The sequence below is a fragment of the Melanotaenia boesemani genome, chromosome 16 (assembly GCF_017639745.1).
Source record: "Melanotaenia boesemani isolate fMelBoe1 chromosome 16, fMelBoe1.pri, whole genome shotgun sequence".
In the NCBI taxonomy this organism is placed as follows: domain Eukaryota; kingdom Metazoa; phylum Chordata; class Actinopteri; order Atheriniformes; family Melanotaeniidae; genus Melanotaenia; species Melanotaenia boesemani.
The window spans coordinates 23,778,422-23,793,264 of NC_055697.1; the positions used below are offsets into that span (position 1 = coordinate 23,778,422).

Here is a 14,843-nt window from a genome sequence, read left to right on the forward strand (position 1 = left end):
AGTGAACACCCAGTGAAATCATAAAGAATGGCGTAGTTAATCTTTTAGCTGGACAGATTTAATGGAATGGTGTCAAGTGACAATAGCTGGAAAAGTCATCCAAGTGAACCTAATGCGATCAGAATAGCCTGTGTCTGTCTCCCATCTAGGAATTTACAGTAGAGGGAAAAGCCCAGGTGAGCCTCCCTCAACCTCTGGTCTACACACGCATATACTTGTACTGTATAAGCCTACATACATTCATACAGCCTCTTTTCAGCTACTTTACATCAGTGTATCCTCAAATAAACCTTCTGAAACTCCACAGTTCCAGTGCAACACTTCAATCCCTCCAATAACATCTGAAAGTATATAGAAAACAAAAATAATATATTTGTGTGCAATATGTAAAAATAATTTTGTTACTCACCTTGAAAACTACTGTTCAAAGAGTTTGAGAACACAGTAAAGCATATTTATTGTAATATAATGTGCTCAAAGGAGATTTTAGAATTGCATGCACATTATGCAGAAAATGACCACGTCATAATCCATCAACAGTAACATTTTTATGCGTTATTATCATTTATTAAGTGCTTGTGAATGCTACATGGAAGATGTCAGGTAAAAAAAAAACAATTTCTAAGGTTTTGATGTTTTAATTGTAATATGTCTTACTGAAGAAGGCAGATGTTTTCCTGAACTTTATTTCTTGAGATGTATCTCCTCATCCTAAGTCTCAGGATGGAAGTCAGGACATGGTCTGCCAGGTGACCTTTCACTCCAGCAAAGGGCACCCGCAGTGCGCTCATGTGTGTGTGTTTTGTAACAGTATGCGTCCAGCACACAGGGAGTGCATTAATACTTGTACTCCCTTGGCCATCTTGCGCTCTCTTTTTTTACCGTAACTGTACACCATGCACCCCCTCTCTCCCATACCAACCCACCGCCGCCTCCTCCTCCTCCTCCTTGCTCCCAGACCCCCTACGGTTTTATCCTGCTTTATGGGACACACCTGATCCACCAAAAATCCACCTTGGGTCCACAAAGAGGCTGAAATTGGTGAATTGTTGTGTTCATCACTACACGAACAACTGAGTTAAAAAAAATAGTAGAGAAAACAGTGATTTAAGAGTAAATATTTCAGATGTTACCACTCTGTCAGAGGCTGTTTTACTATTTTCAGTACTGATATTTAGAATATATAAATAACAGTATTTTATTATTTAAACTGTTTGATTGTGAGAGATTTTTGATGGAGAACCTATCATACTTGTCTTAGTGTTTTTATAGATTTTGTTCAACTGTTTAATGTGCTGCTCTCCCATTTATAGAGCACATTCTTAGAGTTTATACCATGCTTTATTAAAATAGTTTGTGTGCATGAGCCATCTCTAACAATCAGTTTGGATAACACTGACAGTGAGTATGTCATTTTATTACTTTTTCAAATTTTGATATTTTCAGTATAAAGTAACTTCTGAGCCATTAAAATAAAAAAACAAAAACAAAATAAAAAACAAACAAACAAACAAACAAAAAAAAGACTGGCCCAAGAAAATGAAAAAAAAAAACAAAAAAACAAAAAAAAAACAATAATTTTTTCATTTCTTCTTTGTTAGCAAAGATATTAGAGGGTTAATAACTGTACTGTAGGTCAGATTAAATCTGTGATGCATATCTAGTAATGCACTCTACTTTTTTCTTTTGGGGGGGGGGTGCTAGAATAAGTATCAAATTCTCAAAGTTTTTATATAATTTGTACATTTTTAAGCATACAGACGTATATCAACTCATGTGTAATGTAAAACACGTATAAAGAAAGAAATGTATAAAAATCATCATGCTTTTTGTTAGAAAAAAATAAAAACCCTCTTTTATTTCAGTAAAATTATCAAACTTTTTTACTGAGCTGATTCTTAACCTCCTGCTGATCCATTTCCTGTCATGGTTTTCCGATTGTGGATGAGGAATTCCAGTGTGAAGCATGTTATTCCCATTCCACATGATAGATTCATATGTGTTGATCAACAACCTGTTGTAATCTACAGACAGTAAAAAGGAAAAAGTTTGTTTTTCTCACTAACCTCTGACTGAATTCGACATGCAGTTCAGTTCAGACCCACTTCTGAAAAAAGGGATAACAGTGGGCATGTGGAAGGTTAATTTTTAATTATACATAGGTGTAAATAAAGTCATACACCTTTTAGAAGATGCAAGATGGCTGAAGCAAACAGTTGATATTTATCGCTCTCATCTGACTCGGACTTCACTTTGCACTTGGAGTGTTTTGATAATGCAAATCCCAGCTGCTACTTGTTAGCACAGCCACTAATCTTTCCAGGCAGCAAGTGGCACGAATTGCTAATTATTCACACTTATGGCATTATTATATGAGCCACTGAAATATTCACAACATCATTTGCCAGCTGTTCAACCTTTAATGTTTCACAATCACCCAGGATAATCTGAGTTTGATGGTTTGTGCATTTTCTCTGTAGAATTATCTACAGAAAGTTGTCTTAAGACCAAAGTTCCATCTTTAAATTATAGCAATGATTTGAAAAACTGTCCATGGTCCAGAGAGCTTGTGTTTAAGCCTCCCTTTTCAACCTAAAGTGAATCCCATCCAGCTTTAAGGCTGCTGCTATAAACGTTTGACCTCTGACCTCCCAGAAGGCAGTCTAAGTGAAAGGAGAATTTCCCCACTGGGGCCAATAATGTGTCATGCTATAACCAGCATCACTGTACCTGATGCATCTATGGAGTGTGTTAACAACACTTAACAAAATGTCCCCGTTAGGATGCGTAACTACATGGAAACTTTACAGAGCAATGTTGAGGGATTCTCTGGAGGTAACTAAAGATGTTCATTCACTGATGGGCATTAACATTTTTAGATAAAGTCAGAAATTGTGATTTGATTTGGCATTTAAAGAAAATGTGTTTTAGACTAATTTTTATTTTTTATTGCAAACCAACCAGCATCAGTCCAGAATGGAATTTGTCTTGTTTTTTTTTTTTTGTTTTTTTTTTATTGATTTTAATGATGACTTTTTCAGATTTTATATCAGTTTATGCTTGTCAACAGATACTGTTCAACTGAAGTATCTGTCAGGTCAGCTGTTAACTGACTTTTAAACAAAACATAAATTTTATTATTTGTTTTAAATCAAAGATGCAGGTCTATTTGAAAGACAAATATGTCTAGCATACATGTACATTTTCATTCAAACTTCAGCTAAGAAAATGACATAAGAATTTATCATTAACACTTGTTTATTACAGAGCTACACACCTTTTGCCCTTTTATGTTTCGAATAATAAGGCAAAAAGGGCACCTCACAACTTCTAACTAATTATTATAAATATTAAACAAACGGCCAAAAGAAACAGAAGATGTCCCCAATACTTGGAATCATTTATTCTTTCTTGATCTTTTTAAAAAATGTACTCATTATTTATTCTACTGTATCTAGACACAATGGGAAAAAATTACATATGAAATAAGCTGAAACACAACATATTAGTAGAAAGCATTTTATGCCAATTAATTTAAAGCTGAATGTGTAGTTAATTAATTCGGTATATTTACCATCTGTGGTACAAGCAAACACTGGCTTCACTAAAAGATGCCTGCTTACTGGGTCAGTCTATTATTATTATTATTATTATTATTATTATTATTATTATTATTATTATTATTATTTAACCCTGAAGTAATTTTCTTTGGGTTTCTGTTTAATATTTTTTAAAGCAAAGCGTCATTAACTTGAAATAAATAATCCTTCTTGACCAAACAGGTTGAACGCTTGTCGTGTAACATCCCAAACATTCCCACAGAGACTTTAGCATCTTGAAGACTATTCACACCTGTTCAGCTGTTTATCCTGCTGCTTTTCAAGCTCATTATGCTCATAAGCCAGCTTTTACTGAAGTAGGCCTACATCAGCGTTTTGTTAGGCCGTTTCTTCGGTGTTGGTGGATTTTCCTAACATTCTCAGTCCAAAAACATGTTTAACAACCTTTCCCTTTCCCGGGCACACATGCCGCACTCATGATGCCAGCTCACATTTCACCCTAATGGGAAACAAGAGGGAGTGAAAGTATTAAGAGACAAAAATCACAGCTCGTTGTGGGGTTACAGAGTTGGTTTGGGGAAAAGCCAAATATTCCATGTTGTGTCTCCTCGCAAGCCGCTGTTATGGGCTTGTTTTGAATAAGACCCATGTGTACTGAAATCTTTGTTAGCTATAAAGCCTATAGTGCCATGAGCGACATCAGCTGACCTTCATGCGCCTGACGATATCCTTCGTTTATTTTATGGAAATGAAACATTTCACACACTCCCTGTGTACCGTGCCTGTAGCATGCTCTATTACAGGACGTTTTGCTGTTGTTTTAAGTAATAAAACAAATTATCTACTAGTGCGCACAACATGCACTGAACCGTAAGCAACGGCAACCCTTTGCAGTCACAGTGGATTTGAGATTATAGCTCATATTTGTCAGACAATTGCCAGAACAATGTGACTTTATCAGCTGAGACATTTTAAAAGATATATAATGAAATAAACATAAAAATGTGGGCAACCAGAATAATAGAGCCTGGTTTGGAGCTAATGAAAATCTGAAAGGCTGACGAGATGTTGGTTTGCCCTCCACGAACAGCCCCGGCATCAGCAGAGTGAGGGGGAGCTGGAGGTGTTGTAGGGCCGAAGCTGTTTAAACAAAGTGTCTTCTTTCAACGCCAGTTTCCATTTCTGCTTTATATTTTTTTCTCTCTGTTTTTCCGTCTGACAAACTCTACTGCACTTTTGTTCTGCTCAGTCAAGCGCGGAAAGATAAGATGTCATCACTCCAACATCAAAGTTCCTCTTGGAAAAGCACGTATTTCGCCAAGCGTTGCCTTTCATGGCCACATGCCACGTGTTTCAGCCTCTTGACTTGTGTTGCTTTTACAAAGTATTGGCTTGAGTGTCTTTTGTTTTTGTTTTTTCCCCCCTCTTTCATTTAAGAGCTTTAACATATTCTGTAATTACTTGTAACTTTGACCTTAACTTTACAAAAGAAGTTAGTGAGCCTTAAAAATAAAAAAGGTGCACCACTGCACTAAATTATACCTTTCGAAATAATAATAATAAAAAAACGCGAAAATATACACACTTCTGTAAATATTTCTTTTAGACACACCTCTACTTTTCAGTTGTTTTCCCACCCAGTTCTTGACTTTTTATTTGAGCTGTAAACTAGCAGCAACACAGATTGCTGGATGGAATATTCTAGAGGAAATCTTCCTTTTTGAAGACTTCATTCTGCAGCGATAATGCAGATAATTCAATCGACCCATTCAGGACTGCTGCATTAAGGACCACATCACCTTAATGCACTTGAGTTTCAGTTCTTTCTTAATTATGCATATTTCTTATGATATTAATGAACAGGTTTGGCACTGTGCACTTACAAAACGCAAGAGAGTATAAGAAATGATGGATTAGAGCATGCAACTTAACAGCTATAAGGATTAAAACCCCACACCCCCCACAAAAAAAATAAACAAACAAATAAATAAATAAATAAATAAAAAACAGAAAACAAAACTAAAATGCAGACAAATTATTTGGGAAGCAAATTTTGCTTACATGCTCCTAAAGATTTTGGTTTATTTAGTAATATATTTTCCTGGATTTCTTTTTTTAAAATCAATGTTACGTAAGAGGAGAGAAATGTAAACAGGCTATTTTTTTTCCTTTTTCAAACAAGAATGGCGATAATCACTCATAATAAGAGAAATCCTCGATTTTTAATTCATGTATATCTTTTTCTTTTATTGTAAAGGGTAATATGAAACTATAGATGAAGTCGCTTTATGGATCGCAAAGTTTACATGCAGTCTCTTTCCACATGAAAATGTAAATACTAATAACATCAGGAGATTAAGATACTTCATTTTATCACAGCTCTTATAAGACACTTGAAAATATCACATCCCATCAGCCCACCCTCCTCAGAAACAGACAAACGAAATAACAAACAAAAAACAGAGCAAACAAAAATAAAAATGACTGCTCATGGCTCTTTTTGGAAAACCCCAAATGTAAACATAAAGGCAGGGGATACCTTGAACTCTGTGTCTACAGAGTCTGGTGATAACAGCGGTAATAGTAGCAAGAGTTAAGACACTTTGTTGTTATTGTTTTCAACAATATAACAGGATACCTTATTAAATTCCAGTTAAATTCTTTTTCTTTCTTTCTTTCTTTCTTTCTTTCTTTCTTTCTTTCTTTCTTTCTTTCTTTCTTTCTTTCTTTCTTTCTTTCTTTTTCCTGCTAAATAATCCGTCTTAACAAGTCATAAAATCTCAAATCTAGTCTATTTTTTCGTCCATCCGTTTAGTACAAAACTTAGTGAGTGGCGTGAGAACGTGGTACCTGTTGATCGTCAAGTTCTCAATTGCTCTCTGACTTATTGAGAGAGAGAAGAAAAAGAAAAAAAACAACTTGAATGTGAGATTAAATGATTTGTTACGGTGGCTATTTTTGCAGCGTTCCAGTCTGTCTGCCTTGCACCTATAGACGCAAGTGCTTGAAGCTTCGCTCACGTCACCTCGTACTTTCCAAAAGAAATGGGAAAAAAGAAATGCTGCTCTTTATCCCCTTTGTGCCGTTATTTTAAGAGCCAAGGTCCACAAGATTAGAAGACATAGGGTTCAGTATGGTGTCATGGTGCAATGAGTGGTGATGGTGCACCGAGTCTGCACCACCAGGCACCGGGATTGCGCTGGGTCCTGGCGGGGGCGCAAGGCCGTGCAGAGACGGTAAACCGGTGTTTGAGCCGAGGAGCAGCGCTGGGCTCTGGGACGTGTGGTCCGGTGTCCCCGAAGGTGTTTTATCGTCATCCGAACTCCCCAATAGAGTTTTATTTCCATTCATGGAAGAAGTCAATGGGTTGTGACTATTGCTGTTGGAGTTCTCGTTGTTTTCTCTGTGAATAAGAAAATAAATCACTTAAGTCTTTAAGTTTGATGCAAGAGGTTGCTTACATAAAAAAAGAATAAATTAAATAAACAGACAGCTATATTGTTTCTGTGCAAAAGAGAAAATTTAAAATATACTGTATAAATACCCCAAAATGTTTATGTTTGTAAAATAATGTTTGTTTGTTTAATAGTTTTGTTGTTGTTGTTGTTTTTTAACCATTTAGAAAGGACGCAAACAATTACATTCATTTGCGCAATGAAATATGTCTTGGGTTGCGCCATACTTAAAACATTCACAATAAGCTTATTAATGTACACATGTTTAGTCTAATTATTTATTAATGCATCAATCAGCTATGCGTTCACGCGCACCTGTACCAAGATAAAAACTATTAAGTCGCCGAAATAATTAAAGGCTTAGTTCACGGAAGTGATGGTCGTGGTGAACAGACAAGAGACAATAAATCTACTCGGCTACTGATCATTAAGAAGCCTATTTATGTTTAAGGCAAATTAACCAATCGAGAAACTCAAAGTGAGCTCAGCTGTGAAATTGAAAGCCTCATGATCTCTAAACATGCGCATTTTAGGCTGCATGCGGCATATATGTGGGAATATTTGTGCACTGGGCATTTCTGAGAAGGATGACATGATTTACGTGATGCTTTCAGCCCAAATTAGTGGCCAGAGGGTGAAAGAAGACACCGACTGAGCGAACACCTGACTGAAACACCTCACCAAAACCTCTGTGAACGCTTGCATGGTGATTTTTCAAACTTTTATCTGACTAATCCCAATAAATGTCAACTGACTGATAGAGAGGCCAGAAAACCACATCAACTGTACCACAAAAACAGCTTTTAAACATGCTCTGAGATGTTTACTCACTTCAGTATCTGTTGGGTTAATAGTATGTTTTCTGATCTTGACATGAAAGTCCAATTTCATGTTATAATTAGCGTTGTTACTAAAACGTAAAAGGAAGGTAAATGCAGCTTTTATGAACTTGTAATCAACCTGGCGACAAGTCTTTAATTTCCTGCTTTTCAACTTTTTTTTTCCACGCGGCCTGCACTTTTTAGAAACATACGCGCAAACAAACGTGAGTTTAAACTCTAAGTGGGAACAAATAGTTGTTCTGCTTTGTAATTTCCAAGCTAATAGAGATTATTATTGCCGTTAAAAAATGGAAATGTTTGTATGCTTAACTGTCAGTTAAGTCAGCAAATTAGTTTTGCACAAGCGCACAGCGAGCGGTTGTTTATGACACGGCACTATTTTCTTTAAAACAATACTTTTCCTTTTTGCTTCTTGTAAACATGTCGGTAGAAGAATTAATGTTTCGTATGTTTGAAGTGTTTTTGCGGGAAGAAACACTCCTACCTTTCTTTTGCCTCAGCTGCCCGATCTCGCTGCCGTCGGTTTTTGAACCAGTTGCTGACCTGTGTGGTCGTGAGTCCCGTGGCCTCGGCCAGCTCTCTTTTCTCCCGTGGGGATGGGTAAGGATTGTGGGTGTACCACTCCCGAAGGACGCTCCTACTCTTCTCTTTGAAGCAGTAGCTTGTCTCCTCTCCGTCCCAGATGGAGCGGGGCAGGGGGAACTTTCTTCGGACGCGATACTTTCCTACGGCGCCGAGCGGACGACCCCTCAGCTTTTCCGCCTCGATGTAGTGCGCTTTGAGCCAAAGCTGCTGCAGTTTCGGGTGGTTGTGCGGCGAAAACTGGTGGCTCTCTAGGATCTTGTAGAGCTCTCGGAAGTTGCCCCGGTGGAAAGCAACCACGGCTTTTGCTTTGAGGACGCTTTCGTTTTTGTGGAGGTGCTCGCACGCCGGCAGGGACCAGAGAAATCGCCCCAGCCGCTCGATGTTCCCCCCTTGTTGGAGGACTTCACAAACACACGCCACTTGTTCCTGCGTAAAACCAAACGTCGGAAGCATGGACATGGCGACAACGTAAACCAAGACAGATTATATTGTGCCTTACTTCCACGTTCAGTTTCTCATGAAATCAAGACGCATTAAGTCCATTGGTGTCAAAAGGTCCCCAAAAGAGCGACTTCAAACTTATAACAACTCAAGGTTTTGGCAAAATCCAGCTGCGTACTGTAGAATACGCTCAAGCTATCAGCCATGCAAACCCCAGGCGACAAATCCTCATAAAGTTGTTGAGAAAGAGAGAAAGTTGCTACTCCCTCCAATGTCCTCCTCCACCTTTTCTATGTCGTTTCAACATAAACTACTTACCGAGACCAGGCTCGCTGGCTCGTTTTAATAATATTATTCTAAGCTGGCAAGACAAGCGATTATATGAACTCTGATTGGTCGGTTATTTGACCCGGGGATGGTGGGGATAAGACAATAGACTTAATCAAATTATTTGCCATGGTTACGCTGTCACTCAAAGTAAAATGATACGCCTTGAGGTGGCTCCCTGGCAAAGTCAACCCGATTGTTCCCTTCAAGATCAACCCGCCTACCAATAGAAATATATCCCAGATTTTCCCCCGAAATAGTTTTTTTCCTCTTCTTCACTTTGATAGACACCTGTGGTAGCCAAAGAGCGCAGAGCTGTAGGGGAGTGGAGGAAAAGAGACTAACGCTGATCCCGGAGCTGGAGGAGGGATGGCGCCAGAGCGCATGAAGCCCGCTTCAGTGCGCCTTCATGCCCCTCTCACCTCTCACTAATTAATCAAGATTTCTGTAATCTTTGTAACTTTTCACTTAGTTACTTAATTATGTCAGAGTAGCAACAACAAAAAAGTAGCAACAAGCGATGAAACCCAGGAAGATTATAATAATGGCTACTTCGAGGCAAAAAGGAATAGACAAATACACAAAGATAAATAACAATATTTGAGAGGAAATCTATTTATATATTTCTCACAAGTTTTTTTTTTCAGATTTATGGCCCATCATTGGAAGTGCATCGTATGACAAATGCGCTCCAAATAACATAAAAATAAAGAAAACTTACTAGTGTATATATTTATAAATTATTGGTTTTATTTATAACGTTTAAATGTGAAATTTCTATATTTAGAATTCTTTAAAAATTATTACAAAGATTGTACATAATATGCCAAAGTGTATAATAATCTTTCTAATAATGCACTTGATAAGAAAGATTTCTAAATGAGGGGTGAGGCAGTGACTGAGGGAGCGCACTCTGCATGAATAATCTGAAGGTGTGCAGCCGGACTAATGGAGAAAGCTGGCGTGTGTTGCAAACTCTAATTCAAACTCTGTAGCACGGAGCAGAGACTGCGGGAGGAAAGTCTGTCGGGTAACAGCTGAGAGGGAACACGGCATCAACCAGCATGCCGGTGAGACATTTTTTTTCTTCTATTTCTCAGCAGCACAGCTTACATCTAGGGAAATGGGAGTCGAAGATGATAAAAAAAAATCACAAGCAGGGTCAGAAGATTAAGCCCAAGTAATTATTTTAATAAAAAACTAATAATAAAATAAATAAATAAATGGAAAACCAAGGTGGAAAGGTGAAAGAGGGGTGAACGGAATTTAGAGGGAGTTTTTTTTAACGAATTAAAGAGAAAATGTGATGTAAAGTTACCCTGCTTGTTAAAATTATGACAAAAAACTGTTATGGTTTTGCTGACTGCGTTGTCACGCGGACAGGATGATGGGTTATTGACTGTTGGGGCCAAAGACTGACCAATTGGCAGATTTCTATCGTCTCACCGTGGGACCTCTTCATTAGAGATGCGATTGTCAGCTACACTTACGTGAAGTATCACATCACTCGACACAGCTGCTCCAAACCACACTCTCTCACACACACACATATACACACTAAGTGTACCATTTAAAATATTACCTGCGTGGGACTGAGATTGGACTTAAAAAAAAAAAAAAGAAAGAAAACTACCTGTTAAATTATTTAAGAAAAGAAAAACATCGACAGATTAAAATAATAGTTTCACTTTTGCTGTGGATCAAGCGTATTTTTTCGATTTGGCCTGTCGCAATTACTTATGTCATCTCAGGCGCAGCTGTTTAACAGAAATTATTATTGTAATTATTAAATGAGTTTATCACCAGTGATGAAGAGCGCTGTAAGGGGAGCCTGATCCCCTTTTCCGCATTGTGTTCTGCCTCCGTTTAATAAATTGACTTGGGTTTCGCCTGAAGCGCTGTTCCCGAAGTATTACGGAATTAGGCTGACTGATGGTAATCGTCAGGGGACGGGGAGGGAAGGGGGTCGCTTGAAATGGATAGTGAGAAAAACAAGCAGGATATTTAGTCTTATGCGTATAAACTTTAAAGAAGAAAACCACTGGCCTACACTAAAAATGATAGTTTTGACATTATATAATAAATTAATAGATAAATAATACATAGCAATGACACGCGCTTATATATTCAACAGTATCAGCATTTCACATTTAATATTACTTTTGTGTGTGAAGCTGATTAGAGAAACAATGAATGGCTCTAAGCACAGTTTGACAGACATGAAATTTTAAACTGATTTTAGATAAAAAAGAAAAAAAAACTATCATCTCCATCCATCTAACACAAACATCCAAACGCCAGTCGTAATAGAGTCCAAGACATACTGGAGGCTCTCCCACTGGTGAAAGAGATGCTGCGATTACAGCCACAATGTCGCAGTATTCTCCAGCGAACTACATCCAAAAGGATATTCAGATACATGTTATAAAGCATAATAATTTATCCGCTTGACCTTAGACTTAAAATACTCCCAATGTGGTCTTGTTGAGAAATCATACAGATAAGTTACTGTATTATTTATTTTTTATTTTTTTTATTTTGGATTTGATTTAACCTTTTTGGATAAAGTTCTCTGTTAGTTGAGGTTTTATCTTTTGCATAGTGATGCCGTGTAGCCCTGCTCTGTAGTCGTATGAAAGATTTCTTCAGATGATTCATTCCGCTGTATGTTATGACAACATGCCCTTAGCCCTGTTGGAGCACCTGTTGAGTATCATCATGGACTCCTTTATGCATGATGACATTCAGCATGAACATTTATTTTAGGACAATAGCTGCTTTCCCATTTTACATATGCCCAAACATGAAGTCATTCCCGAGTTCTTGTGTAAATTGTGTTATATATATAAATATATAGTTATATATAGTTGTATATATATATACAACTATATATAACTATATATAACTATATGTAACTATATATATATATATATATATATATATATATATATATATATATATATATATATATAATCCTCAATGCTTTGGTTCCTTAAAATCTTGTTACATCGTACATTGAACAATAATACTTTTGAAAGGCTGAAGAAGTTAATCATGAGGGAAGTGAATTGTCACTAAAGCAGAGAATATGTCCTAAAGAACAGGAGAGCTGACACGTAATACATGAATATAATTATCAAGTGTCTTCATTGTATTGGTTTTGGCATAATCAGAATTGGGTTTGTGCACAGGCAGTGAGGGGGCTCCAGTGTCTTTCCCTTGACAGTGTTTGTAAACCACTTGTTTCCACAGATCAGCTTGATCAGAGAGCTCTGGCTCTGAAACAGTAATTATTACGGTCGCTGATGACTGGAGATCACATTTCTCCTAATAGCCAGCCCCCTATTTTCACAACCTCCCACTGTTCACCTCAGCCACTCTCCACCACGACCTCCACTAATTGAGCTGATTATTACAAGATGTGTGTGTTGCTGTGTGTGCTGCAAATAAACTGTGTTGTGGAAGGACTGCAAGATTGAGATGTGACTTTTATTCTGTGAGACTGCTGCGCACACAAACCTGAGACAAGCGCAACATTGGGCTGATTAGTATCATTTCTCTGGACAGACGTCTAAACGTTGGGCTTAGAAAAAGAAATTATTAAAGCCAGAACCTTTGTGTCGATACTGGTTAAAGGGATATGAATGAGGGCCTATCCAATAATTGGTTGTTTACATCTATCTTGTTACCCCAGAGGCCGGGGCTATCCTATAGTGCAAGGAGGACATTAAAGCACACAGCCAAGAAGCAGGGAGGGGTGGGCATAAGCAGGCAGGGCAGAGGGGTAGCTGTGTGTGCTTGTGTGAGGGTTCTGTCTTTATTTCCTAAAGGCTCTGACCTGCTAAAAGGTTCATCAGATTGGATGGTTTAGATTTCAGGCCCACTCTAAACTTTACAGTTTTGCATTTAAAAGTCAGTTAAATAGTGAGACAAAGGTCATCTTCAACTGATACATTACAGAGAACACACACAACAGAGAAATCAAAATCAGACAGAAATTATATTCACTCATTTACCATTAAGATTTCATGTAATCAGATAATTAAACAAAATTAAACAAAATTACACACACGCACACACACACACACACATATGTATATATATATATATATATATATATATATATATATATACATATATATATATTCCATCATAATATTAAAATTTGCAGTGAACAGCAAAAAATCATAAATAATTTTGCTTTTTTTTTAACTTTTGATTACCTTTAAAGGAAGTGGCAAATACAAACTATCGTGAGTTTAGTGTTATCTAATTATGAGTTATCAAAAACTAAGTATGGTAACACTGTTATTATGTTATTCTGACTCATTGTGAGAGTGTGACTAAAATTAGACTTTCAAAATGCATGTAAATGTATTAGTTCAATTGAAATTATATTAAATGAACTATTTTAGAGTTGAATTAAAACACCCTACCTTTGGAATAATTTCTGCTTACATTCAAACGGGTTCAGACTGGCCACTGTTCCTACCCAAGGCTTTAATCCAGAAGTTAGAAGAAGCTACACATTACACATAGGAAGTAACCATAAAACACTCCATTTCGTTATTCCTCATAGGATAACCATGAGGAATGTTTTATATATTTATTTTTTTATTTTCTTAACTCCTTGTTGTTTACATTTTTTTTCCTTTACTATACGTAAAGTTCTATTATACTGACTTATTGTGCATCTAATGGTAAGTTTGACTAACCTCAGGTGTTGAAGGCAATTAAAATCAGGCTGTGCCCTCGTGCAGGTAATTTTTCACTGGCCAAAAATCCTTCACCAACAAATGCCTCTGCATACAGACTGCCCACCCACAAGTACACTGTTTTGGAACAAACTTACACCCAAACTGCAGCTGGACTGAGCACAGGAGCAAACAGCAACAAGTGCCTGCTTTTCTACTACACTGGTCATTGGAGCTTAGTAGCTGTGTGTTGTGTGTGTGTATGTTGGAAGGAGGAAGGGGTTAGTGGTGGGTGAGCAAAAAAGAGAAAAAAGGCGTGTTGCTTGCTGCTGGGGTTAATTTATTCGATCAATCACACCATTTGATTCTTGTTTATTTTCAGGAGTGGCATGGTCATTTCAGCTGCACACTCAGCCCTTTATGCACTGCCAAGGCGTTTCCCCTCAACCACTAAGACTGTGTAGCATGCATTTGGCCATAATTCGAAGGGAAGAGTGGTTCCAGCACTTCTCAGATATTTCACGGTTCCTAACCTTTATGGTGAAATCCCCTCAGACCTGTCTCTCGTCAAACTGGCAGTGTGCAGAAATGCAGGTATATGAGCCTCATACATACACTGATTCATATCAGCTCTGTGGGCTTGTTTTAAATGACTACAGACACACTCCAGTCTGGAATTATGCATTATTATCATATATTATTTGGCAAATAGGGCACACGCCAAAGCATGCAGCCTCCCTATATATTTTGTTTTGTATAAGCTTTTAGACCTGATGGGGTATTATGATATAACTTTTTTCCTTTTAATCTGATGGATACATTTACTGAGTAGATACAGTTCATATAGATTTTCATGCACAGGTTTTGCAGTTTATAAAGCTGTATATTCACAATAAATGGCAAACTTAAGCAGCAGCGTACCTGCTCCGGCAAAGTATT

General features: G+C 37.4%; 1 protein-coding gene across 1 annotated transcript; it reads right to left on the bottom strand.

Moving 5' to 3' along the window:
• Positions 1–5,655: 5,655 nt before the first annotated feature.
• On the bottom strand, positions 5,656–9,204 carry six2a (SIX homeobox 2a). The gene is made up of 2 exons (XM_042009608.1): positions 8,342–9,204; positions 5,656–6,963 (listed from the first exon to the last, which is right to left on the bottom strand). Exons 1-2 carry the CDS (start codon positions 8,899–8,901, stop codon positions 6,651–6,653), a joined length of 873 nt encoding a protein of 290 aa, XP_041865542.1. The 5' UTR covers positions 8,902–9,204; the 3' UTR covers positions 5,656–6,650.
• Positions 9,205–14,843: the final 5,639 nt, after the last annotated feature.

Bases quoted from the DNA above. Each gene is read 5' to 3' on its own strand.
- six2a (XM_042009608.1), bottom strand. From the start codon at position 8,901: ATGTCCATGCTTCCGACGTTTGGTTTTACGCAGGAACAAGTGGCGTGT. The intron at 6,964-8,341 runs GTAGGAGTGTTT...TCTTATTCACAG, and splicing joins GCAGCTGAGGCAAAAGAAAG to AGAAAACAACGAGAACTCCA.